This window comes from Hyalella azteca, unplaced genomic scaffold (assembly GCF_000764305.2).
Source record: "Hyalella azteca isolate HAZT.00-mixed unplaced genomic scaffold, Hazt_2.0.2 contig17868, whole genome shotgun sequence".
Lineage (NCBI taxonomy): Eukaryota > Metazoa > Arthropoda > Malacostraca > Amphipoda > Hyalellidae > Hyalella > Hyalella azteca.
Window position 1 is genome coordinate 125,960 of NW_025947637.1, and position 26,451 is coordinate 152,410.

General features: G+C 43.7%; 1 protein-coding gene across 1 annotated transcript; it reads right to left on the reverse strand.

Annotated features, from left to right (window-relative positions):
* Positions 1-1,382: 1,382 nt before the first annotated feature.
* LOC108681069 (rho GTPase-activating protein 26) lies at positions 1,383-21,694 on the reverse strand. The gene is given in 23 exon segments (XM_047885424.1): positions 1,383-1,912; positions 2,230-2,309; positions 3,036-3,179; positions 4,762-4,803; positions 5,471-5,522; positions 5,867-6,109; positions 8,770-9,207; positions 9,428-9,515; positions 10,153-10,267; positions 10,269-10,277; positions 10,279-10,355; positions 10,637-10,796; positions 11,155-11,260; positions 11,598-11,819; positions 13,113-13,221; positions 13,581-13,763; positions 15,125-15,222; positions 15,401-15,470; positions 15,698-15,760; positions 16,261-16,365; positions 16,659-16,769; positions 19,539-19,696; positions 21,529-21,694. Coding segments are annotated over 23 exon segments (2,994 nt in total). The 3' UTR covers positions 1,383-1,757.
* Between the last annotated feature and the right edge of the window lie 4,757 nt (positions 21,695-26,451).

The window sequence follows — 26,451 nt, forward strand, 5'->3', positions numbered from 1 at the left end:
TACCTGTACTCTAGCGATGATATTAGTGCCATGTGATGCACAATACACCTTCCGGGAGAACACGGCGATGTCTCCCAAACAATGCACAGTAAATAAATCTTAACATGTAGCTCCTAAATATAACGACGCATTACATATAAAATATTGGTAGTTCACGGGCCCACATTTTACCACTCAAATCTCGTTACTTGCAAGAAGAGGGAAAACAATAACAGAAGCAACAAGACAACAACAATCATATTCGACGCGTAATCGAGTCCCATCTGGCAGTATTAAATTAAATAATTTCAGGTCTCTACACCGTATTAACATATTTACACAATGTTCAATGTCTACGAAAATAAATCACTCCAAAAATTCACTCTGTATAAAAATTCATGGAATATAAGTAGGGGACTGCAAGCGAAATGATTGGCGCGTGGACGCGCATCGGAGCCGCGGGTTACCAAAAGCAAAGTCAGTGCGCACTGAGAACCCTGCGCGATCTTTGCGCCTACCAGCAAGACGCAAAAACCCTGCGCCGCCTTAGCGCTTATTGGCAAGACGCGCCCTGAGAACTCTGCTCTGCCCTTGCGCCGGTGGCAAGACAAGCACTAAGAACCCTGCGCCGCCCTAGCGTCCACCTTAAGACGCGCACTGAGAACCCAGTATCGCGGAGTCGGTTTATGGGATGGCTGATACAGACAAAATCAAGGAAAATGCTTCTAAAACAAAAGCTTAATTTTTAACGGGGGGCTCTCACATATGGCAATACTGTAGGCAAAAGGAAGATATTAGAATGGAAGTATAAATTTACAATATAAATAAAATACTTAAAAAAAAACTTTTTAAAAAAACACGTTTTTCTTGTGGACTAAAAAGTAGAAAATAAATTATGGTTCGCCCCAAAAAAACGTGTGTCGGGCAGATTTATGATTAAAGCGAAAAGCACACAACACTTAAATTTTGGAAATTTGATGGTGAACGTACAACCCGACCCACGTTTTTTTGGGGCGAACCATAATTTATTTTCTACTTTTTAGTCCACAAGAAAAACGTGTTTTTTTAAAAAGTTTTTTTTTAAGTATTTTATTTTCTATTTTTTAGTCCACAAGAAAAACGATTAAGACTTGATTAAGTATGACGACGTACGTATCGATGATACGCAGCGTTAGCGCCTGCTCGTCTATAACGTGAGCGCCCGCACGTCATACTATATATATACTATATATATACTTTACTCAATTAAATTAATTTAGGTCTCTAATTACTAGTTTTTATGATTGTATCTGAAATTGTTAGGCGAAAGTAGCCTGCATGCCGAATTTCAGATCTCTAGAACAATCAGAAGTGGGCTAATTTTCGTTGTCAATGTTAACAACAAACAACTAAACAAACAAACAAACAAACAAACAAACGCGAAGCTAAGCTAAGAAAAACGTGTTAATAAAAAGTGCATTCGCACTATCTTGCATGCCCTCTAAGATATTGAAGGAAATGAGCCCTCATTTCCGTGTGCGTCTTGCCAGTAGGGGCAAGAGCAGCGCAGGGTTCTCAGGGCGCGTCCTGCAGAATCCAAGTCAACAAGCCGTTGTCTGGACTGAATTAGTTTTGATTTCTAACCATCGTTTCAACAATGCAAGACAACTCACTTACTTCAGTAATGATATAATCTTACACGTGACTGATGCGTAGCCTCAGACTTAACGAATGTACAACTCATAAGCACAAAGAAGTGCAGGAATGATTAGCTATCGAGAACAAAAAAGAGAACAAAACTACACGTCAGTTTTAGTCAGTGATGCCACAGGACTTTGTCTAAGATGCGAGGGCAGATTCTTCTCGTCCACAAACTCGACGTAATTCTCCGGCACGAGTCCCGTGCGGCCATCCAAGCTTCCTTCCAGCCAACCGGGCTCTCGTGAAGAGTGCACTGTAAAATTTACGAACAATTGTTCACATTAGAAATAAAAACACATTTTTATGTATGACGATTTAACACATTCAAAAAAATGATAACAAAGATTTTGAATTTTTCTCCAATTCAATTTTCCGTCACAAGCCTCATAAATTAGAAAGAAGTCTGTAAAAAACTATACCTAAAAATGACTGTAGTTTTCTGTACTTCTCCAGTTTATGAACGAAGTATATCACTAGTAATAATTTCAAATAAACAATAGGAACAAGATACGGGTGTGCGTAGAAACATCGAGTCAAGTTGAAAGCGAGCAGCAAGAAATAGCCACTGACCATTGGTGAGGTAGACGTTGGCATCGAAGGAAAGTTCAGAATCATTTTCCCCGACGCACGCGTACAGCGTCCGCACCACCCTGCAACAGCACAGATGTCAGCCTAAGAAGTGATGACTCAAGTGAAGACTCAATTGTTTCTTATAAAGACACGCAGACTTTGACGGAAATTGCGCGCAAATATAACAAACTCAATTCCATTAACAACATTATACATAGCTATATGATAAGGTATTTTGTAGGACATTAGTTCAATTCTTGTTTGCAAAATCAGGCATCAGTCTGCGATTCTGCGTCCGTAATTTGGAATAAGATTTTCAGCCCGAAGTGATCTATGGAGCATTTTTCCGGCATGCAACTCTTTCTTTGAGCACACTTTTATTTCCCCAAGCATAATTACGCAATTCGTGAGGGTTCTTAAAGCTTTATGCAGAGTCACTTTGTCCTAGAGTTGGATAAAGTTCTCAGATAAGCGTGAAATTAAGTCATTTGTATTGCAGGAATGGCAACTTTGTATCTCCCAAAGAAATAAAGTAACGAATGAATTGGCAACAATATGACTCGATAGCATCTTTGTCTTGCGTGATCATTATTGTTATACGTTGTCGTACGAACAGCTTCTCATTCTAATTTATCGACATCGTTAAAATGCCTCAAGAAAACAAGTATCTAGATTCCATAGGGTTATCAACTCATTATATTTTTGTTGAAATATGTGTATAAAATTTCTGTAGTAAATATTATTTTGATATTTCATTAGAGGAGAAACAATGACAAAATATGAATAGGCAATTTTAGGCAGGGTACCTGCTGAGCGCTGGAGACGTGCCATTGGTCGCCTTGGCAACGGTCGAGGAAGCGACATGGTTGTTGTTGTTGTTGTTCATGGCCGCAGGAAGAGAGGACAGTAAACTCTGGGACGCCAGGCCGCCTCCTGCACTCAGCGAGTTCCTGGCAGAAGATCAGATGCTTAGCATTGCCGGCGACCGCTTCAAATTACCATGAATTTCAACACTTAGCCGTAAGGTTCTATTGCGACTATGAAATGCTGCCGAGCAAAGTGTTATTAGTTAACTACCGTTATAGTTTCATCAAGTTGCGCTAATCTAAGAGCAGCGGGTGTTTTCTGTTGGAAGTTCTAGACGTGAGAAGGTTTAAAGGAAGCGCGCGAAGGAACTAGGATCAGTTGTAGGAGGAGAGATGCCAGGCAGTCAGAGTTCTAAGAGGAACACGCAACATAAACTAATGGTGAACGATGAACTTAAATAACTAATTAAAAAAACAAATAGCATGACAGCCATAAATGCTCATAAATAACTATAGTAATTCAAAGAATAATAACAATGGTGAATTGGATCAGTAAATGAAGATATCATAAATGATAGCAGCAACGACGTTAGAAGTTATTCTCTCATGTCACTAAACTAAAGCCATGCCGGCCAACGCATGCGCCTACAGTACAAACCCTCATTGTCTAAGCGCAGAGTTTCGCACTTTCTAAATAATCAATAAAAAAGGAATCAACGACATCGTGGGCACATTTACTCCTCAACCGGATACTTGATAGAGACTTTCCAACCGGAATATATATCTGGTTTCAATTCGAGAGAATTTTCACCACTGTGTTACTGAGAGTCATTAAATACTTCGTCAGAGGTCGCTACTATTTCTGGCCGTTCGGTCAGAGAGGCCGGCTCGTCTCTTGCCTCGTTCTCATGCAGCACCGCATGATCCTCATCTGAATAACTACTACCAGAGGCACACGAGTAGAGTTGTGCTGTTGTAATCGCGAGGCTTGGTCGCAATTTCACAATAACTTTATACCTCCATATGAATGGGATTGTTTTAGGCCCGGTTCGATAGCTAACACAAAGCAATATTCAGTAAAATTATAGTGATTTAAGTTAGAGAACAGGTCAAACATAATGGTGGATTTAAGGGGAAAAAAAACGTCCCTACATCAGCATAATGATTCGACCGTCACCCAAGACGGTGAGGGTCGAGTTATTATCAGCCTGTGACGGAGCCGGTCCCCTGCCACCTCATCATTGGTGACATTTCATCCTTTATCAATTTAACCTAATCTGCCCTAACCTGTAAAAATGTACTTTATGCCATGAAGAAATATTATGGCGAACGGCTATAACAATAAAAATGTCCCAATGATGAAGCTCTAATGATGAAATGTCCCAATGATCAATTGTTATAATGATGAAATGTCCCAACGATCAATTGTTATAATGATGAAATGTCCCAACGATCAATTGTTATAATGATGAAATGTCCCAACGATGAATTGATAGTTGTCCCAATGATAGTCTCGTATGTTGAGGTGTCCAGCCACCGACGGAGCATTAGTGGGATTTGAAGTTCGGCCAGGCGATGTCCGTCATTTATCAGGGACCGCTCGCCCAACATATTTATAATTGTGACAAATTCTAATCCAAGTCGAAAAAAGAAATAAATTTAGAAAGGAATGCAACGATACAAGCTTCAAAAAATAAAGCTTGCCTAATTAGTTCCATTAACTCACATGGATGAGTATAGTTGTTCCAACGATTGCCTTTTGCAGAGCCTTTAAAAGCAGCAAGAAAAGGCACAGAAACCATGAATGGTGAGTTTAAATCAGCAAGATTAAGAACAAATGATGGTATCTTTACAATGAATGGATGATAAAATATGTATGCACACTTGATAAATTCTAGTGAATCGTTTATTTTTGAACACAACCGCTGTAGAGAATGTGATGAATGGACGCATAGTATAGCATGAGACAATACAATCGAGAAGCTGGTGTCAGATGGAAATAAAGATGGCAGGAGGGATGATGGTTCATAATAAGGATGGTAGGAGGGATGGTTCATAATAAGGATGGTAGGATGGATGGTTCATAATAAGGATATGGCAGGATATTTGTTAGCAGGACTGAACAAAAGGGGAAATAGGAAGAGCAAGTGCGAGGACCTACAAGTGTTTCATCAAATACTGGATTACATATCAACATTAAACGTACATCAATTACTTTAGCAGCGTTCTTACATTATCATCAAAATTACATTATTACATTATCATTTACCGAATCCAACTTGAAACATGCAACATGAGAGCCCACGTTTAGTCTAAAGCGAGCGAGGCGGTTTGACCCTAATTGAGTTATCAAAGACTGAATAAATTTCCCAGCGGAACTATTAAATTCTCGGTATGAACAATTGGCACGCAGTAGTAGCAATGATGTTACTCACGTCTCCATGTGCTGGCGGAAGGTTGGAGGATACGCCGTCCCGAGACGCGGTCCTGCAACATGGCGTGCATTCGTTAGGCCAAAACTAATACACAAAATAGGTAACTATTTAATGTACAAAATCAGCAACTAAACAATGCACAAAATAAGTAACTAAGTAATAAACCTGAACAAGTTTGTCTTCAACAGTCAGCCAAATGCTGAAGAATCCGAGGTGAAGTGCGCAGGAAAGTAGATGATATGAAGATTTTATCATTTAATAGATTAAATCCATTTAACATCAGGTAGTGAAACCTTATCATATTGTGCCAGCACAGATAAAAGAAAAAGAATTAATACAGAGTTTTTCCAGAACATCATTTCTAACGAACTATATTTCCTACAAATCGCATCTCACGTGGCAGCGGTGGAGACGAGCCGCCACCCCCGCCCAACTGCTGAGCTTTGGGTTGTTGGTAGAGAGGAGGACCTTTCTGCTGGGGGTGATGATGGTGATGTAGGTGTGGTGCAGGAGGAGGAGGGTGGTGAGAAGGATGGTGATGGTGGAGGGAGGTGCTGGTTGTTTGTTCTCTGGAGGAGCGCGAGCACAGCGACTCGCTTGAACTACTCGTGCTCACCGCACCATCGTTGCGGTCACCTCCTGGGCGGACGGCAGGCAAATCAATCAGTATTTTGCGCACCATCAAAGGAAATACATAATTTTTTTATATTTATTTGCTGTTGTTAAATAAAATTAAAAATAATTGAATCTAACATCATCTTTTATACTCAATGCTTCAAGAGACTAGAATATCGATAGCACTTGCATGAAAGTATCGCGATGAATCCTCTCATTATAAATGTCAATTGATTGCTTCAGGAGATCATGTTAGGTATGTAAGGGAGAGTAAATAGCAATATGACACACAAGCCACTTTTTGTTGGCGTGAATTGCGTTGCAGGAGAAACGTGCGCAGCAGCGAAGCGCTCTAAGGGCATCGCAGCCCGGAAAGCCTCTTTAAGTGAATGATATTCACGATAATCGAAATAATAGTTTAGATTAACTATTTATAGGCTTATTGAGAAATGCCGTAACAAAATAAAAACATAAATCAGGCAACCGAGACAGTTGTTACTAAATTTTTAGGATTGCTTCTGACAGAGGCTAGCAAACAGGAGCAAAAGTTGCAGGAAATTCAGCAGGCCTCCGCCATGACAGCGAAAAGCGTCCACGAAGAAATCAACATAATCATTCCGTCAGTATTATTATAAAATAAACTAATTGGCCAGTCAGTCTACTCTGAAATTTAATTCGTTTAATTGTTATGCAATTAAAATTGATTTAATCTTTACAGAATTCATAATAAACTAATGAATGTGGCACTGCTCGGGATTAACAGTCCAAGAGCAGTGTAGAGCCTCTGCACTCAATATGCGAGGCCATAAGCGAGACCAGGGCACGGTGAATGCCAACATTGAACTAAAATGTACGAATCAAAGTTTCAAATGTTAAATCGTCGCAATATACCGATTGTACAAGTATTGTGGATGTGGATATGCGATTAGAAAACCCTTGTATTATTTTAAAGTTGCAGAAGGAATCTTAATAGAAAGAGGTTTTCCAGCGCTTCCGAAACATTGTTTATCATCAAGCCTCATCGGTGGCCTCAGTCGCGCAGCCTGACCCATTTCGGCGCAGGTGTTCAGTGTCTCTGTTGGCTTTTGTTTGCATTGAGTGGCGTCCACATTTCCTTTATTCGTCCGATACGATGAGCATAAGTCCGCGTCTTTGCCCCGTCAGACACACGTGGTATTGACAGGATTACGGCGATGAGATGAAGCCTTAGTTCTCCCGAGCCCATAAAATTGAGCCTTCGAATGACGTTGCAAGATGGCGCCAGTTGACCTGCGCAGTGTTTTTAACAGCTCTTCATCTACCGTCGGCTGGCCACCTCCATCTTCATAGCAGTCCGTCACAGGAGGTTCATTACATGTCAATAAGATTCGCCGTACAAGAAGCGTTGCCTTGTCACTTCGCCTTTTTCTCCACTCGGCCATGGATAAGGACACTTTAAAGAGTGCTACCATTTAACAAGACACCCATTCAACAATGAACGCCCAATTTACAATGAACGTCGCTTGACAATGACAACCCATTTTGAATAAACCGCCTACTCAATAATAAAAACCAAGTTACCAAATGAACGCCTATTTAACAATGAACGCCTATTTAACAATGAACGCCTATTCAACAATGAACGACTTATTAACAGTTTGAGTCAAAGGAAAGAACTTGTACGTAAGAGGTGGGCCCGCTAGGGCGGCACGAATGAAGCCTTTACGCTGGCAAAATTATGATATGAGTGATAAAAAGACAAATGAAGATTGTCAGTGATAGTCTTGTGTCAAGAATGTGATGGTGTTCAGAGCAGAACGTGGTTGCGAGACTTTATAAGTTACGTCGTTGCTAGCGTCTCCATCTGTCGTGCCCGAGGCATGTAAAACTCTTCGGTATTAGCGAAGCGGTGCAGTGCAATTGGTCGTACGGCTACGACATTCAGTGAGCAGCGTAAGTGTCGTAGGACGTAGTTATTGGGTATTCAGTAAGCGGCGTCAATTGCGAATTTTTAAGTATACGTGCAAAAAATTGTTGGTGCAATTTATCGTCTCATAAGGCAGTAGAAATTAAACTTTTATGAAAGATCTTGCTATGCAGCGCAAATAAAAAAATGCCAAGCAATGCAGACGCTAAGATGCAAATAAAAAATTTAGAGAGCAGTGCAATTGAATTTGGTGTTGACAAAAGTGAATGAAATTCGAGGCAGCGCAGTCAAGGCAGCGCACGCGAAGCAGCTGAGCTGACGTGCGGAAGGAAGCAGCAATGCAGCCAAACGCAGGTAACTTCTATGGACGTAATGACGGAGCTGTCTAGAGTTAAGGCAAGGCGTCCGCAGAACAAGCAAGTATATCTTCTCATCGCTAATTATTGTTATTTTTATATCAACACCATGCCGTTCATTTGGAACATTACTTATTAGAAGTATTGGCATGAGTTTTGTTTGTATTTTTTATGTACAAATATGAACAATAAGGAAAGTTCAAATTTGCAGATTAATTAGCATATCGAATATTTTGATCAATTCACTGTAATTCCGGTGGAATAAATTAAATGGCAACTACATTGCTGCACGACAAGGACCCAAAACAAATATTATTTAAATGCAGCAAGAAGAGAGAAGGCAAACTGTTGCAACAAATCTGAATGCCGGACGCCTTGCCGGAACTAGAGAGCAGAGTGGGCAGGGTGGGCTTGTCACGCACCAATGAGGGGATTTATCATAGAAAACGGAGCGCCTGCCATGGTGGCGATGGCGGCGGCCACGTTACAGCGCACAGACGGCGAGCAAACGTCGCCTGCTGGCGCGGGGACGTCTTGGAGCAGCGCGGCCCGTGCGACGTGCCGCGGCGACGAGGCCGTGGCAGGGGCACTTGGGAGCTCGAGCTCTGCGCCAGCGAGATTTATTGTGTTGGTGGCAGCATTGAGTGCTGTGGCGGCGGTGGCAGCAGTAATTGTGGCGGCGGTGGCAGCATTTGTTGTGGCAGTGGTGGCAGCATTACTTGTAGTAGCGGCGTTGGAGGAGGAAGCATGAGGGCGGTAAGTGCGATGATGGCGAGGCGCAGAACTGCTGTCGTATCCTCCACTGGACAGGTCCCGCAGCTGTCCGGGTTGACTCGACACGGAGTGACCACCTCCACCTGCTGCTCACATTTGAGACAAGTTAGCTACTATTTAATTAAGACATAGAATACACAGTACGATTTTGCACAGTATGATAACTAAACGTATTAGTTGAACAAGACGAAGAACACATAGTATGACTCTAAACATCTAACCATTGCATCAATGAAAGACTGCGAAATTTTCCTTGGCATTAGAAAATAAATTTGTATACAAATGGACGGCGATAGAGCGGCTCACCAGAATTTAGGCTCGTATTCGAGGCGCTGTGGCTCCACGGAGGCATCGATAAATTCGAATAAACTTGGGAATATTGCTGCGGCTGCTGCTGCAAAGATACAACAAAAGTAAACTTAATACAACTAAAATCATATACACCTTAGCGAAGTAACAATTTTAGTTGCCTTGAAAGATGAATAATAAGATTTGACATCAGCTTACTGCGCCTCTAGGAACAAGTTCTCTTAATAGAGAGGAAATTCAAGCATAATGAACAATTTAGAATTTTAGCAAGATTAAAACCCTATTGCCTTTAAGAATTTAGTTCGGTACGAATATGTGTTGGTGATTTAGCTCAAATTGTGAAGAGAGATATATCTATATGCGATGAGTGAGAGGAAACTACAAGAGGCTGCCAAGCGATGATGCAAGAAAATGAGTTGACGCTAAATAATGGTACTAATGGATCAAATGGACAGTGGCGTCGTGAGGTGAGTGTACCGAATGGCCTTACATAAATTGTATGCTTCATGTTTTGAATTGTAATCACATTTGCACTCAACTGTCGTGAATAACTGATTTGTGGTTAGTGAAAAGGTGAATCTTGAGAGAACCTTTTCCGAAAGTGATTTGAGAAACGCATTCTGGTTCGAAAATTTAATTATAACCTAAGATTTATTGGATGTATACCTAATGGTGTTAGGAACAATGACAGATGGTACATGTTAACGCGAGATCGATCTCACCTTCAGGTTGGAGCTGCCTTCAGAACGCAGCAGAGCAGCTGAGGGAGAAGGAGAGGCGGTCGCTGCACCACCGAAGTGCACGCTCTGAGGCTCGCTCGTGTTGAATGAAGGGAGCTCTTAGGAGAGGTGGAGTGGCTGCGGGAGTCGTGCAGGCGCGAGGTCTCCCACGACGCGACTTCGTTGCCAGTCCCGCCGCCGAAAATCTGAGTGGATAACTCGGGTTAGGCCGACAACGCACGATGCATTCGCAAGTTTAAAGAAGAGATCAGCAGCGGGAAAAACAGAATAACACGAATACAAACTAATTATTTGGGAGTAATGAGTTAGTACAGGGGAAGACTAAAAACTTCTGCCTCGCACAGATCAATGAGGTACACAGTGTCTTGCACTGTAAAGTAATTTTAGAAACGATCTTTCTTCATGCGTAAACTTGAATACAATATAGAGTAAAACAAGAGGATTTCAGTGTGAGAGAATGCATCACCTTATCGTAATGTTCGATAAGAATCTCGACGACGATGTTGCAGAACTTGATGTCCATGATGGCGGCGACGGTCTCCTCCTCAGGCCGCAGCAGCGTCGGCCCGAAGCACACGCCCAGGTTGCTCACCGTCATCAGGTTCTTGTCGCTCTTGCGCGCCACTCTGCACGAAGGCACGAGTGCAGGGTTACATAGTCATAATATATAGCTATGGTACGGCTTGAAACATTAATTCTTTTACGGGACAGATGCTCAAAAAATAAAAGGTCTAGAAAAATATAAAGTCTAGAATAAAGTTGAAGCATCCATGGCTTCAGCAACAGGCATTGAATGAGTTTTTGTGTTCACTGAGTTAGTGTAATCCGATAAGTACCGCATTAAACAAGAAACTATCACTAACCTATTAGAAAATGTTTCAGGAAGTGAGATGCCAGAGCCTTGTAGTTTTACCAATACAAAATTCAAACAAGTTGCAAAGAGTGAATATAAATAGAATAGAAATATAATATGCATGGACTCACTGGCAGAGATGATGGAGGAGTTTCTCTAGAACAACTCTGTTGTCATTAGGCAGTCTCTGTACGAGCTCTTGTATGGCTGCCACCCGAGACGCCAGACGCACAGTCTCTGTAAAGGCCATAATAAATGTCGGACTTCTTGGGTTTGCTAATAACCAATTTAATCGTAAAATTCACACAAGACTGTCTTATCGCATTATTAAAATTTGTCATTATGCATTTCTTTTTTCATTTATTTAGCAATATCTCTGCCACATTCGATCTTTCCATAACTTCATAACAGATGGTGTAGTATAATGAAAAATAAAGAAGACATACGCCTACTAAATAAAGATGGCGTTTGTTAAGTAGGAGTTATAACTAGGAGTAGGAAAATTTACAATTCATTCCCTGGTAATGAAGACTACAAAAGAAATTCAATGAGCTGAGTTGAAGTGAGCTCTTACTTGCGGCCGTAATAAAATCGTTGTGGAGTGCGTAGGTCATGAGAGGTTCAGGAAGGTTACGGAAATATTGTTTGACAGCAGACGTGATGGTTTTAGTCTCCCACTCGGCAGGGTCGTCGAGACAGAGCTTGGTGCACCGCTGAGGGTCCAGCCCTTGAGCCAGCAGCTTGGAGACCTTGCTGGAGACGCCGACGAGGCGGTAGAGGCCGTGGTCCTCCAGTCCTGAGGAGTGGAATGTAAGTGAATCATACATGCGCATGGCAACCTTTCCCTGCGCATGGCAACCGTACATGCGCACGTCAACCATACATACGCATGACAACCATACATGCGCATGGCAACCATACATACGCATGGCAACCATACATGCGCATGGCAACCATGAATGAGCCTTGAGACTTCCCACTACTGTTGTCAACGACTATCTTAAATTGATGAATTTTCTGTAGGATCTGAACCAAATCTACAGAATGAATTTTGAGGCGTTGAGGGGGTCCAGAATTCAACAAATTAGAAAGTGAAATTACTTCAACTGATAGTTCGTTCATATCTGCGAGCTTTGAACTAAACATTGTCCATTTAACTTCAAAATATCATTGCTAAATATTAAGAAATGAACGAAATCAAATGAAGTTCACAGCAGGTTTGATCATAAGGCAAGGTCACATCAGTGGACAATGCTGCAAGTCGGTAAAAATTTGGTTTGGAAACACGGCCAAGTAAATTCAAATAGAGTGCTAAATCAAGCAAATATAATGTATTTTTAAATATGAATGCTGCAGAGAACGAGTTGTGCTGAAACAATTCAGTAGTTGACAGGAGCGCACCTCTGGCCTCAAGCGCTGCGATGGCGCGGCTGATGAACGCCAAGCCGTACGCGTCGAGCTCGGTCTGATCCTGTCCTACGCGCGGCTGTGCGTACAGCGGGGATGAGACCTGCACAGCAAGGGGCGTTAGTATCTGCTGCACAGCATGGGGCGTTAGGGTCTGCTGCACAGCATGGGGCGTTAGTGTCTGCTGCACAGCATGGGGAACTAAACCAAATCTATAGAATGAATTTTGGGGCGTTGAGGTGGTGCAGAATTAAACAAATTAGAGAGTGAAGCTACTACCAGTGATAGTTCGTTGATTTGTATCGGAAACTAATTCAGTCAATAAGATGGCGTTGAACTAAACATTATCCACTTAACTTGAATATATCATTACTAAATATTAAGAAATGAACGAAATCAAATGAAGTTCCCAGCAGGTTTGATCATAAGGCAAGGTCACATCAGTGGACGATCTTGCGAGTCGGTAAAAATTCGGTATGCACAGTATCGGTATAAGGCATCGTATGCACAGTATCGGTATTTCGGTATAAATTGGTAAATGCACAGTAAATTCCAATAAAGTGCTACAGCGAGCAAATATAAAGTATTTTTAAATAGGAAAGCTTCAGAAATAGTTTTGCTTCAGAAAAGCATTTTTTCAGGAAAGCTTCAGAAAGCAAATCAGTAGTAGACGGGAGCGCACCTCTGGCCTCGAGCGCGGCGATGGCGCGGCTGATGAACGCCAAGCCGTACGCGTCGAGCTCGGTCTGATCCTGCCCTACGCGGGGCTGTGCGTACAGCGGTGATGAGACCTGCACAGCATGGGGCGTTAGGGTCTGCTGCACAACATGGGGCGTTAGGGTCTGTGGCGACGAGGCCTGCACAGCCCAATGCCCAAAGGCCTCGACTAAAAAACGTTGCTGAGTACAGAGTAGTGCTGCGTCAACGCGTCGGAATTAAGTCATTAATTTCCAGTGTATATCTTAAGGTTCGAAGGCAACCATGACTACAAAACAATTAGTCTGAATCTAAGTATTTATGACAGGAATATACAGTGATGAATAACTGAAAAAAGAGTAACAACAATATTGAGTGACTTCTCAATGAAAGTAATTACAACTTAAGCCTATATTACTGCGAGTTGTACAGAGTTAAGTAGCAAGACACTGACAGGTTCCTTGCCGTCCATAGCGTCCATCCAGAGCTTGAGGTCCTCCTCACAGAGCGCCTGCAGCGTGTACACGACGCCGAGCTTCTCGCGGTCCTGCGCTGTGAGGTCGAAGCAGAAGCGCTTGTCTATGCTCTCAGACATGCGCCGCACGCACGACTTCAGCATCAGCGTCTCCGTAGACGTCTTTAATGAGAACAACGACATTAGCAATAGCATGGGGGTCTTTAATGTGTGCAGCGACATTAACAACAGCACGACGTCTTTAATGAGAACAGTCCCATTAACAACACGGCGTCTTTAATGAGAACAACCACATTAACAACACGGCGTCTTTAATGAGGACAGCCACATTAACCACAGCATGGCTCCTTTAACATGAACAACGACATTACCGGCATTATGTGGTCTTCATTTTACGGTCTATCACCCTCACTGTTCAAGCAGTGATATCGTCATGAAATATGACAGGTACATGCATATGGTTCCCAAACAAGTATGGGGAATTGCACTTTACTCTTGAAGCACCAAAACTGATTCAAGAGTGCATTTGTACTGCTACACATTACTGGTCACGTGAAGTAACCCATTATAGATAATGTAAAGACTGATCGTTGTTATACTCCAGCAGTGCAATGGTTCCGTGATTGCAATGCTCTACAAAAACGCTCCGCCCGAAAACTGAACTTTTCACAAACGCTCCCGAGACAAGAAGCTAACGTAGTGGATGAAAAAAGGTGAATGAAGGAAAAATAAGTGCAGGCACTTAATGGAATCTCTAAGAGAGAATAACATTTGTCGTCAAGTAATAAGGGCAGGCAGCATCCAGGAAAGAAGACCTCGCCGTAATGCTGAGCTGTAGGAGCCAACAGCGGCTAGTGCTCTATAGAGTTAAGAGCAACTGTGCTTTATAGCGTGGAGTGAGAGCTGTGCAATGTGCAGCAAGCGATTTCCAAAAGATAGGGCAGAAACAAATGTACAAAAGATAAACATCTACCTCTGATCAATAGAACTGGTATTTTTGCCGGTAGTGGCAAGTGGTTTAAGAATATCCTACCTGTGATAAGGGTCTAAACGACTTGATACAAGCGTAAGAAGTCCTGATCCAAGCGTAAAGAGTGCAAAAAATAAAAAAAATGAAGAAGTATTTTTGTGGCGGCGGCATTCTGTGATAAGGTTCTGACCAGAAAAAGTGTAGAAGCTTGACGCAGAGCAACACTAGAAATGCATGGCTACAGTGCGGAGGTGCACAGATCGGAGCAGTCGTGTAGGATCTTGCATGTTGTCATCTTCAAACACAAGTTTGAGGTAAGTTGCAGGATGCAATAAATGAAGGTAAGGAGAGAAACGAAAACGATGCAACGCACCTGACCAGGAGGGAGCAGGATGAAAAGAAGGAGTCCAGAAGGAGGATGAGATGGAGTCCAGAAGGAGGATGAGAAGGATGAAGGTGAGTCCACAGCCTAAGATTGTACGAGGGGAGTGGGATGAATGAGACCACAGCAACGGCTCAATGGCACGAGCAGCAGTTCGGGGAGTTAACTCACGATTTTCTGTTGTACTTGATTGTATGGAATCATTGTGAATATGCGACTCTTCTTCTGGTACTGGCAGTAATGCTTGGTCCACGTCGTGCCGAATGCCTCTGTGGAAGCAAGAAAACGCTCTAGTTTCTATTTGTTAACGATGTCAGATCACGAGAGAACTGTTCGTATTGTTACATCCGAGTCCGCATTGCCATAGTTTTAAATGGTCATGGATATCTTGAGCAGCTTCCTCATTAATTATTTCATACCCATGAACTGTTAGGAAGACAAACTTACTTTTCTCCATGAGAAAAAGATATCCTTGTCGTGTGTACATTTTGTCCATGCTTCCAGGATCGGAATTTTTCTGAAAAAAAAGTCGCATTAGAAGTTCGTCACGTGGCATAATACTTATTAATGAAGCAAATTAATAAGAGCGGCGATATGCTTTTAGTCAACGTCTACCAGTGAACAGTGATTAATCGTATGGATATTTGATTTAGCTATAAACACAAGAAGAACTGGCTCCTCAATGTGAAAGCAACACGCAACTCTGCTTCAATATTTCTCTTCATGTGACATGTTTTGTCTCACCTCGAGCATCTTGTTCTTGAGCTGCACGGCTTCCTGGCGCGTCGACATGAAATTCTCCCGTGTCTGCCGGTAGAAATGAATGATGTCAACTAAAACTGTTCGAAGAGATTAACAAAGAGATTAATCGATGATTGCGTTCAGCCAGAATTTGATAAGAAATCTCGCCTGCTTGGTGCTCAAACAAGTTGCTCATATAATCGTGCATGATATAAAATAAAATCGAACTGAGAACCTCACGCCGTTATCCTGCTACCAGTCACTGCGGCCTAACGCTTCGAATTTACAAATAATTAAGCAAGAAATCATTATTCTTATATAATTTAGGAGCAAAACATGTTTGAGTGAAGTTATAGTGATTAAATAGTACCATAGTTAAGATGTGAACATCATTGACAGTGTTGGCCGTTAGAAGATTGTTATAATGTTACAAAGAACACGCAAGTCTTGTTACAGAGAGCACGCATGTTACAGAGAGCACCATGTTACAGAGAGCACCGTGTTACAGAGAGCACGCTTGTTACAGAGAGCACGCTTGTTACATACAAGACGCTCTGAGCACTGACCCGCTGTAGGCGCACTTGCAGGTCCTTGAGGTAAGGGTTGCAGTCATTGAAAACTTCGTGTCCTTGATGGTAGAACGTCAGCCAGCTGTACATGTAACTTAACAACTGCACAGCAAAACAACGTACGGTCATTAGAAATTACGAGGACTGCATATTATCCAGAAGACACTAACACACATACTACTTAGTTAAATTTTTGTGTAAATTTCAAATCAAGAATTCGAACAATCTATTCTCAGTTATAAATGAAGAGGTGACCACTTTAAGCAATGCGAATTTAACACGGCTCTTTCCGCTTGTTCCATCTTTTGTTGAATTTTTGTCTAAATTTACATCTATTTCGACTTAAATGATAAGCAGAAATGACCGGTAAGTTTATCTCGGATTCAAATACTCACAGTTTCTACAAATTCGAATTTTTTCCGCTCCTGCACTTCCTGCAGCAAGAAGACGTACTCCAGGGACGCTTGAGCGAAGAACCGCTGCTCCATCTCCACGCTGGCGTCAGCCTGCACAAATGTGGGTCAAATTAACTCACTTAGAACAGCCAAACTAGATATACCGGAAAGACAATAAGAATGAATAAAATTCATTGAGATCAAACAGGCGCTCAGGGTTTGCTGGCCATGCATAATGTGCTATGCTGCGCGTGCACCAGACGAGGTCGGTCGTGTTCGGCATCTCGTATGGAGATCAATACCAATTTCCGATACGATTGCGTATAGGAAGTTCCAAGTTCCACCAGTAGCGCGTATATTATTTTTGATAAAAAGATTCGACAATAACGTTTGAAGAAGGTCTTTTCTTCGGTAAGAGGGTCGATTGCAATAAAGCTTGCATTGCCAGAAGAACCAAACAATTTCGAGCAATGAATGCGCAAGGGCCAAAACAAAGAAAGCATCTATGAATATTTTTGAAGGTAATACACTTGAAAGATTGAGGAGCACTTCGCAATATTAGGTCATTCGAATGATTTCCTACATTGAGCATGTCAGACGGTATGGAGAATAATAATTTTAGTCGATAATCTATCTTCAAAATGCGTACATGAATCGTATGTATGCGTGCGTGAACCGTACATGGTAAGCGTATAAGAAAACATAAAGCCTTCATATGAAAAGTTTGTTCCAGGAACTCGCATGCATTTTTTCTTAGTGAATGCGACACTTCAGTGAAGCAATAAGTGTTCTGGGAAGGCGAATTATTTTAACCAGATCGTTAACATCATTGAGATGTTGCAGCAAATGGCAATCCTTCGCTATAGCGTAGATGCACCAGGAAATTGCATCGTGCAGCGCGCGCGTCTTCGGTATTTTCGATGCCCCGGAAAAAGTATGAAGGACATCCATGCTTTCTATACAATATCCGCGACATCGACGAGGGAAGAGTATCGTGTGACGAAAGCAAGCTCATCAGTGAGACGTCGAACACGGGGAGAGGGAGATGGGGTGGTAGGGAGAGGGGATGGAGAGAGGGGAAAGAAGGGGAAGAGAGAGAAAGGGAGAGTGAGGGAAGCAGGAGAAGGCGGACGATCAATAGGCAGAGGCGGTCATCAGCTGCGGTGTAGGGCAGCAGCTCAGCAAGTATTTCCCCTCACACCCCTACTGCTGCTCAGCAGCCACTCCCCCTCACACCCCCTACTGCTGCTCAGCAGCCACTCCCCCTATACTGGGGAAGGCTGAAACACCTGGAACTGTACTCACTGGAGAGGAGAAGAGAAAGGTACCGTATATCATACTGTACACTTGGAAGATGATAACCGGACTGGCTCCTAACTTTGAGAGTGAAACCTCCAGAATAGTAACACGTTACAATGAAAGGAGAGGGAGACTGTGCGAGGTTTCCCCATTTAATAACCGAGAGCCGCGGCCAGAGTACAGATTCTCCGTGAGGGATCACTGTCCGTGGTAGGACCGAGGCTCTTTAATGCCTTGCCAAAAGCGCTGAGAGGAGGGGAGTTCACCCTTGCAATATTCAAGAAACAACTGGACAAGTGGTTGAGAAAGATCCCGGATTGTCCAGTAATGGGAAACTACCATCAGCAAGTGACAAGCAGCAGCATCTTGCATCAGGTGGCCCAAAGGAGGGCAAATAGACGGAACACGTCCAACGTTACATCCGATGACGACTCGGAGACGGAGGACGACGAAGGCGGCGCATCAGCGTGACCGGGGACTAGGAAGTCCCGAATTCATCATAAGGTTATAAGGTAAGGTCACATACGGTACTACCACAGCGAGGACACATACCCACAGCAAGGACCACATACCCTCAGCAAGGACCACATATCCACAGCAATGATTTTCCACCCACATCGCTAGAAACGCCAAGATCAACAGGGTCCACGCTGCCAACCACCTTGCGCTGCATCAGAGTAAGCCTTGCTGTCTCAACTCAGCAGGTCTTCTGATCAGCACTGTCTCAGCTCAGTGAGTCTTATACTCAGCAAAGTCAACTCAGTGAGTCTTCTGCTCAGCTCAGCGCTGCATCAACGCCGCTTGGTCCTGACATCACGCACGCTTAGAGCGCGAGCTTTGAGAATGGATGCTTTCTCCTGTCCACGTTTTGTCCCAAAGCATTCCACGCTTTGAGACAATCCCGTGAAGGCAGCGGCCTTCCTGCGCGCCCTTTGGGCATTTGAATTTCTCATATCATTCACCACCTGAGCTGCGAAGGAACAATATCCTGACATGCACTTGTTGGTGGTAATTGGGCAGTACTCCAGCCGCTAACGGTCAAGACGTGCGATCGTTGGCGAGTATTGGGCAGTAATTCCACAACCAGCGGGCAAGACTTGCGATCGTTGGCGAGTATCGGGCAGTAATTCCACAACCAGCGGGCAAGACTTGCGATCGTTGACAGACGACATCTACGCACACGACATCTACCCAGACGACATCTACGCACACGACATCTACCCAGACGACATCTACGCACACGACATCTACGCCCACGACATTTACGCACACGACATTTACGCACACGACATTTACGCACATGACATTTACGCACACGACATTTACGCACACGACATCTACGCCCACGACATTTACGCACACGACATTTACCCACCATACGACATCTACGCAGACATCTACCCACACGCCATTTACGCACAGGACATTTACGCACACGACATCTACGCACAACGACATTTACGTACACACACGCGCGACATGCACGCACACCTCAAGTTACTTGTACTGCCCCACACATCAAATGCGTCTCCCGCTCAAAAATGTTTCAATAGTAACCAAATATTTTGCTGCGATATTTACAATTCTCTCTCGTTCATCCTCGACCATGTCGACGATCTTGGCGAACTCCTTGAGGGACGAGCCGATGACGATCTCATCGTCGGTCTGACTGCTGCCGATGCACTCGAACTTGAACACGCTCAGGCTGTTGCTCAGCCGACGCTGCGCCCGTGACAGCTCTGCACACACAGCACATGTATTAGTTATCCCTACATGTGTTACAATCACTAAAATATACTATAGTTAAATTGTAGTACCGATATATTAACATAAACGATAAAATTAATTTTTATATTAATAACTTATTAATCAACACATAATTGCACTTGGGAAGATATTGAAGGCCTATGAATACAGAACGCGATTTAGGACCGATGAGCTAGTTTAATTTTTATCTACAACCCAAGTTTTAGGTCTTTATTCGTACTGAGAAAATGAGGTTTGATCACGTGCAAACATTATATCAACACAACAATACAATAAATTTTATTGGTGTGACCGAAGAGTTTAATACAAAAATATAACTCAGTAGGTACTACTCACTACAGTGAGTGACAGAGAGCGCATTTTCTCGTCGACGAAAACTTGAGGTCACGGACAGACGGACAGACAGACAGACGGACATGGCGAGCACAATAGTGCATTTTTTCCATAAATGAGAAAATGCGCTAAAAAGACCTCACTTCATGTACGTATAGTGGCACGGACACTCAGCTGTCAGGGCGTCTGAAAAATCGGGAGCAAGCCTCTTCCTCGCGCTTCAGAGGTGTTACATTTGTAAAAAATATTAATAAATTCGAAACACAATGGAAAATCATAAGAAACATAGACTGCAGCACAAGCTGAATTTCATTATCTTCAACTAGAAACAGAATATTGGCCCCGGCATGAATACAACTGACAGACGGAATGCAATGTCTGAGTCAGACGTGAGGATATGATCGTGAGACGTGACAAAAACATGACGGAAGTCCTGCCGAGGACGCTACAGAAGTGCAGAGAAAGTGAGAGAAAAAAGTGCATGAGCTTCAACGGCAAGAAGTGGATGAGGTGAACGCAGTCACAATGAGCAAACATCCCCTACTGCTGCTCAGCAGCCACTCCCCCTCACATCCCCTACTGCTGCTCAGCAGCCACTCCCCCTCACATCCCAGGATGCAGGAACAAGGGTTTAATAAATGTAATGTAATGCAGGAATAAGGGATTATATCCTTCAGTTTTTTGTACAGGGAGATAGTCCGCGATTCTATACAAGTCGCGGACTTGAAAATAGACGTCAAGGGGTCGAGTCAAGTCTGCATAATTGATATTTTCTGAGGAATGTTGTCCTGCGACATGTAGCATCATGTGCTGGCAGTGCAGGGCAGAAAATGTACGTTTCTTGCAGCAGTATCAGCGTAGGCACACACTGAGCTGTTGACAGCTGCATATTGTGCAGCTGTTCTGATGGCTGCAGCGATGAGATGAGGCTGGATATGGCAAGCGTGTGGTGCCGCGTGCGTGGCTGTGACAACGGGGAGCGATGAAGAACAACTTGCAGCAATCCAAGAATAAAATAATTGCCAAAATTTGTGGCAAATTTTCACACACAATAATTAGCACAAGTCGTCTCTCCACAAAATAAATTAGACAATTCCATTCACAATTCCGACATGTATGGGGAAGACAAAATTCCGAAATAGAAAATGATAACTAAGATCAATAGGTGGAGTTGAAAGAATTTTCCAAGTTTGCAGCTTGAAGGCAGCCAAGCATAACGCCCCACAATACGGTCATGTCGCAAGGCAATGCGTAGCTTTAAGCACACGCGCGTTGATGTTGACGTACGAAGTTAATGAAGAAATTATATAGAATGTTCAGAGATGAAATAAACTCAAATAGAAGAGACTCAATGAATAATCCCTTATATTTGCTTAGAAAGATCAAGAGCGGGAGGTTCAGAGGTTCAGAGTGGAAGGTTCAGAGCGGGAGGTTCAGAGTGGGAGATAACATTGAATATAGCGTTACACACTCGTGACGTAAGATATTGGGTGTGAGGCGTGACGTGAGATGTTGGGCAAGGTGTGACGTGAGGCTAGTGCTCGGGACGAATTAGCATTCGTGTTGCACACCTCAGCCAGAGCCTGCCACATGGCGCAGTCTCTGCCCGCCACATGGCGCAGTCTCTGCCACCACATGGCGCAGTCTCTGCCCGCCACATGGCGCAGTCTCTGCCCTGTCTCTTATACACATCTAGATGTGTATAAGAGACAGTCTCAAGTTCTCGTCGGCAGGCGACATTCATCGTGACTACGCATTTGTGTGTTCAAGATCAAGATTTTGGCTGCGGTTGAAATTTTCAACTTTGGGCATGTCGACACGAGCATGTTATTTAAGCTGCTCCTGTTCATATGCTTAAGGTTTTAATTTCTATAAATCAACGCGTCAACTGGATTAAGAGTAGTCGGAACTCGAAAGCTTACCATTGCCAAGGAAGCATGCTAGCCCTGTCTCTTATACACATCTAGATGTGTATAAGAGACCGGCATTATGGTGGTGCTGGAGAAGAAGTTCAAGTATTCACGTAAGACTTCACTTCATTTCTGCCGCTCTACACTTCACGTACAATAAGATTCACTGTAATCCAGCACAGGTGAACTACACGTCACTATACCTGCATTGCACTTCACTGTACAGCCCTACAGGTGCACTATTAATTACGTGAAACGTGTCTTGCACTATCACCATCTGTACACCAACAATATTACCGCACCCTGCACCACGGAAATTTACGTTATTAATAACATCACACCACGGCCACCATTTGATAACGGCCATTACAAAACAGATGAGCAGGCAAGTCGGCTGAGCAAACACTGCTCAACTTAGGCATGGCTACTGCCGAGCAGTGAGCGAAGTGTCCACGAGCAGAGACACTGTTCAGTGAGCGTGAATACGATGTTTAGTCAGTGAGAGTGAGTACAATATTCAGTCAGTGAGCGTGAGTACAATATTCAGTCAGCGAGTGTAGGTACAATATTCAGTCAGTGAGCGCGAGTACAATATTCAGTCAGTGAGCGTGAGTACAATATTCAGTCAGCGAGTGTAGGTACAATATTCAGTCAGTGAGCGNAGTGAGTGTTGTAACAATCATCTCAGTGAGTGAGTGTTGTAACAATCATCTCAGTGAGTGTTGTAACAATCATCTCAGTGAGTGTTGTAACAATCATCTCAGTGAATGTTGTAACAATCATCTCAGTGAGTCATCAGTGAGATCATCTCAACAATCATCACAGTGAGTGTTGTAAAAATCATCACAGTGAGTGTTGTAACAATCATCTCAGTGAGTCATCAGTGAGATCATCTCAACAATCATCACAGTGAGTGTTGTAACAATCATCTCAGTGAGTGAGTGTTGTAACAATCATCTCAGTGAGTGAGTGTTGTAACAATCATCTCAGTGAGTGAGTGTTGTAACAATCATCACAGTGAGTGTTATAACAATCATCCTAGCGAGTGAATGTTGTAACAATCATCTCAGCGAGTGAGTGTTGTATAATCTCAGTCAGTGAGCGTGAGCACCAACTGAGTCAAATATCAAAAGTCAGTGAGCGTGAGCACCAACACGAACGATCGCGGCGGCAGGCGGGAGCGGCGCGCACCTCATACGCCGGCAGCGGAGCCGCGACTGGCGGACAGTGCCAGCACAGCGCCAGCCTGCGCGGCGCTGAGCCGACACGAGGGCAGCGAACACAGACACGCAGCGAACACAGGGCCGCGGGGGGCACGCTCCCAGTGAAAAATTTACAGACGCATCAGCTTCTGATTTGGATTACCAGAAGCTGGGGCGATTCTAAATTTTGTTAGGGCTGGAGTATAAGGAGCAGCGTGGGGCACGCTGGAGCATAAGGAGCAGCGTGGGGCACGGCTGCATGTCTCGCAATGAACCCAATAACGTCCCCGCCAATGGGGAGCGTATAGGAATGCCGTAGAAGCGTAGAGAAATATTGACTCGTGCAGCGATAGCAGCCATGCGTGCGGCAGAAGTAAGAAGGCACTGAGGAAGGAAGCAGATTGAATGCAGATAGCAATCAATTGATTGTCTTGATTGCGCAAGGCGCAATCAAGACAACAATCGGGCGCAAAACTGGACAGCGGCGCCTGCCGAAGATGGAGCGACTAAGGTAACATGACGAGCGTTCGACTTACCAACAGACGGGACTCATGGTTCAAAAATTAACACCTATACCGCGATACCTCGACTTACGAACGCCTCTACTTACAAACTTTTCCAGATACGAAACGGAGGTTCGCAATTTTTCTGCCTCCATATGCGAACATGTCACTGCTCACGAACTGATTTTCAGTTCGACATCATAACCTATATTCCGTTGTTCACAGCATCCTACTCATAAGACCTGGCCACTTCCTCCGAGTGGTGGTCGCTGCAACATTTCCGGTATTACACGTCCGCAATTTTTTTGCTTCTCAATTCTATATTTTATTTAATTGTGTTAAGACATATTATATACGGCACTCGTGCACTATTAGATTATGGCACCTAAGATGGCTACTTAAAAAAAATGGTGAAGGCAGTGTTGACGCTCGATATAGAATGCGAGATGCGTTCTTTGTTGAGTATTTTATGGTGTTAACCCTCTACCGCCTGACACGAGTAACCGGAGCAATATTGTCACAAGCCTACTTCCCAAAAAGGATACGTTCTAGTGAGCGCAAAATGCTGTCTCTTATACACATCTAGATGTGTATAAGAGACAGGGTATGAGTGGGTNAATAATGATTTGATCGTAGGAGCGCTCCAGCTGCACGAACAATTGATCGTAATAATGATTTGATCGTAGGAGCGCTCCAGCTGCACGAACAATTGATCGTAATAATGATTTGATCGTAGGAGCGCTCCAGCTGCACGAACAATTGATCGTAATAATGATTTGATCGTAGGAGCGCTCCAGCTGCACGAACAATTGATCGTAATAATGATTTGATCGTAGGAGCGCTCCAGCTGCACGAACAATTGATCGTAATAATGATTTGATCGTAGGAGCGCTCCAGCTGCACGAACAATTGATCGTAATAATGATTTGATCGTAGGAGCGCTCCAGCTGCACGAACAATTGATCGTAATAATGATTTGATCGTAGGAGCGCTCCAGCTGCACGAACAATTGATCGTAATAATGATTTGATCGTAGGAGCGCTCCAGCTGCACGAACAATTGATCGTAATAATGATTTGATCGTAGGAGCGCTCCAGCTGCACGAACAATTGATCGTAATAATGATTTGATCGTAGGAGCGCTCCAGCTGCACGAACAATTGATCGTAATAATGATTTGATCGTAGGAGCGCTCCAGCTGCACGAACAATTGATCGTAATAATGATTTGATCGTAGGAGCGCTCCAGCTGCACGAACAATTGATCGTAATAATGATTTGATCGTAGGAGCGCTCCAGCTGCACGAACAATTGATCGTAATAATGATTTGATCGTAGGAGCGCTCCAGCTGCACGAACAATTGATCGTAATAATGATTTGATCGTAGGAGCGCTCCAGCTGCACGAACAATTGATCGTAATAATGATTTGATCGTAGGAGCGCTCCAGCTGCACGAACAATTGATCGTAATAATGATTTGATCGTAGGAGCGCTCCAGCTGCACGAACAATTGATCGTAATAATGATTTGATCGTAGGAGCGCTCCAGCTGCACGAACAATTGATCGTAATAATGATTTGATCGTAGGAGCGCTCCAGCTGCACGAACAATTGATCGTAATAATGATTTGATCGTAGGAGCGCTCCAGCTGCACGAACAATTGATCGTAATAATGATTTGATCGTAGGAGCGCTCCAGCTGCACGAACAATTGATCGTAATAATGATTTGATCGTAGGAGCGCTCCAGCTGCACGAACAATTGATCGTAATAATGATTTGATCGTAGGAGCGCTCCAGCTGCACGAACAATTGATCGTAATAATGATTTGATCGTAGGAGCGCTCCAGCTGCACGAACAATTGATCGTAATAATGATTTGATCGTAGGAGCGCTCCAGCTGCACGAACAATTGATCGTAATAATGATTTGATCGTAGGAGCGCTCCAGCTGCACAAACAATTGATCGTAATAATGATTTGATCGTAGGAGCGCTCCAGCTGCACGAGCAATTGATCGTAATAATCATCGAAACAACGATTACCTCTTACGATAACAATGAGCGATCGAAATCAGCCCAATAATTAGCTAATGTTAAAGTTTTGCTACCCAGGAAATGACGCAGCTTCAAGTTAGAACGCGTCAGAGGAGTCAGGGATGGTAAAGACTTCATCAGCGAGGACCACACACCCAGAGCGAGGACCACATACCCTCAGCGAGGACCACATACCCTCAGCCAGGACCACATACCCACAGCCAGGACCACATACCCACAGCCAGGACCACATACCCACAGCCAGGACCACATACCCACAGCAAGGACCACATACCGCAGCAAGGACCACATACCTACAACGAGAACCACATACCACAAGGGCACAAAGTGAATAGCGCTGTCTCACTCCTCTCAGTCCCTACATCACGCACGCTTAGGGCGCGAGCTTTGAGAATGGAGGCTTTCTCCTGTCCATGCATTGCCCCAAGTATTCCACACTTTGGGACAATCCCGCGAAGGCAGCGGCCTCCTTGCGCGCCCTTTGGGCATTTGAATTTCTCATGTCGTTCACCACCTGAGCCGCGAAGAAACAATATCCTGACATGAACTTGTTGGTGGGTATTGCGCAGCACTCCCGCCGCTAACGGTCAAGAAGTGCGCCCGTTGACGTGTTTTGGGCAGCAATTTCGCCGCTAACGGTTAAGACGTGCGTCTGTTTGCGGGTGTCGGGCAGTAATTCCACAACCAGCGGGCAAGACTTGCGATCGTTGGCGAGTATCGGGCAGT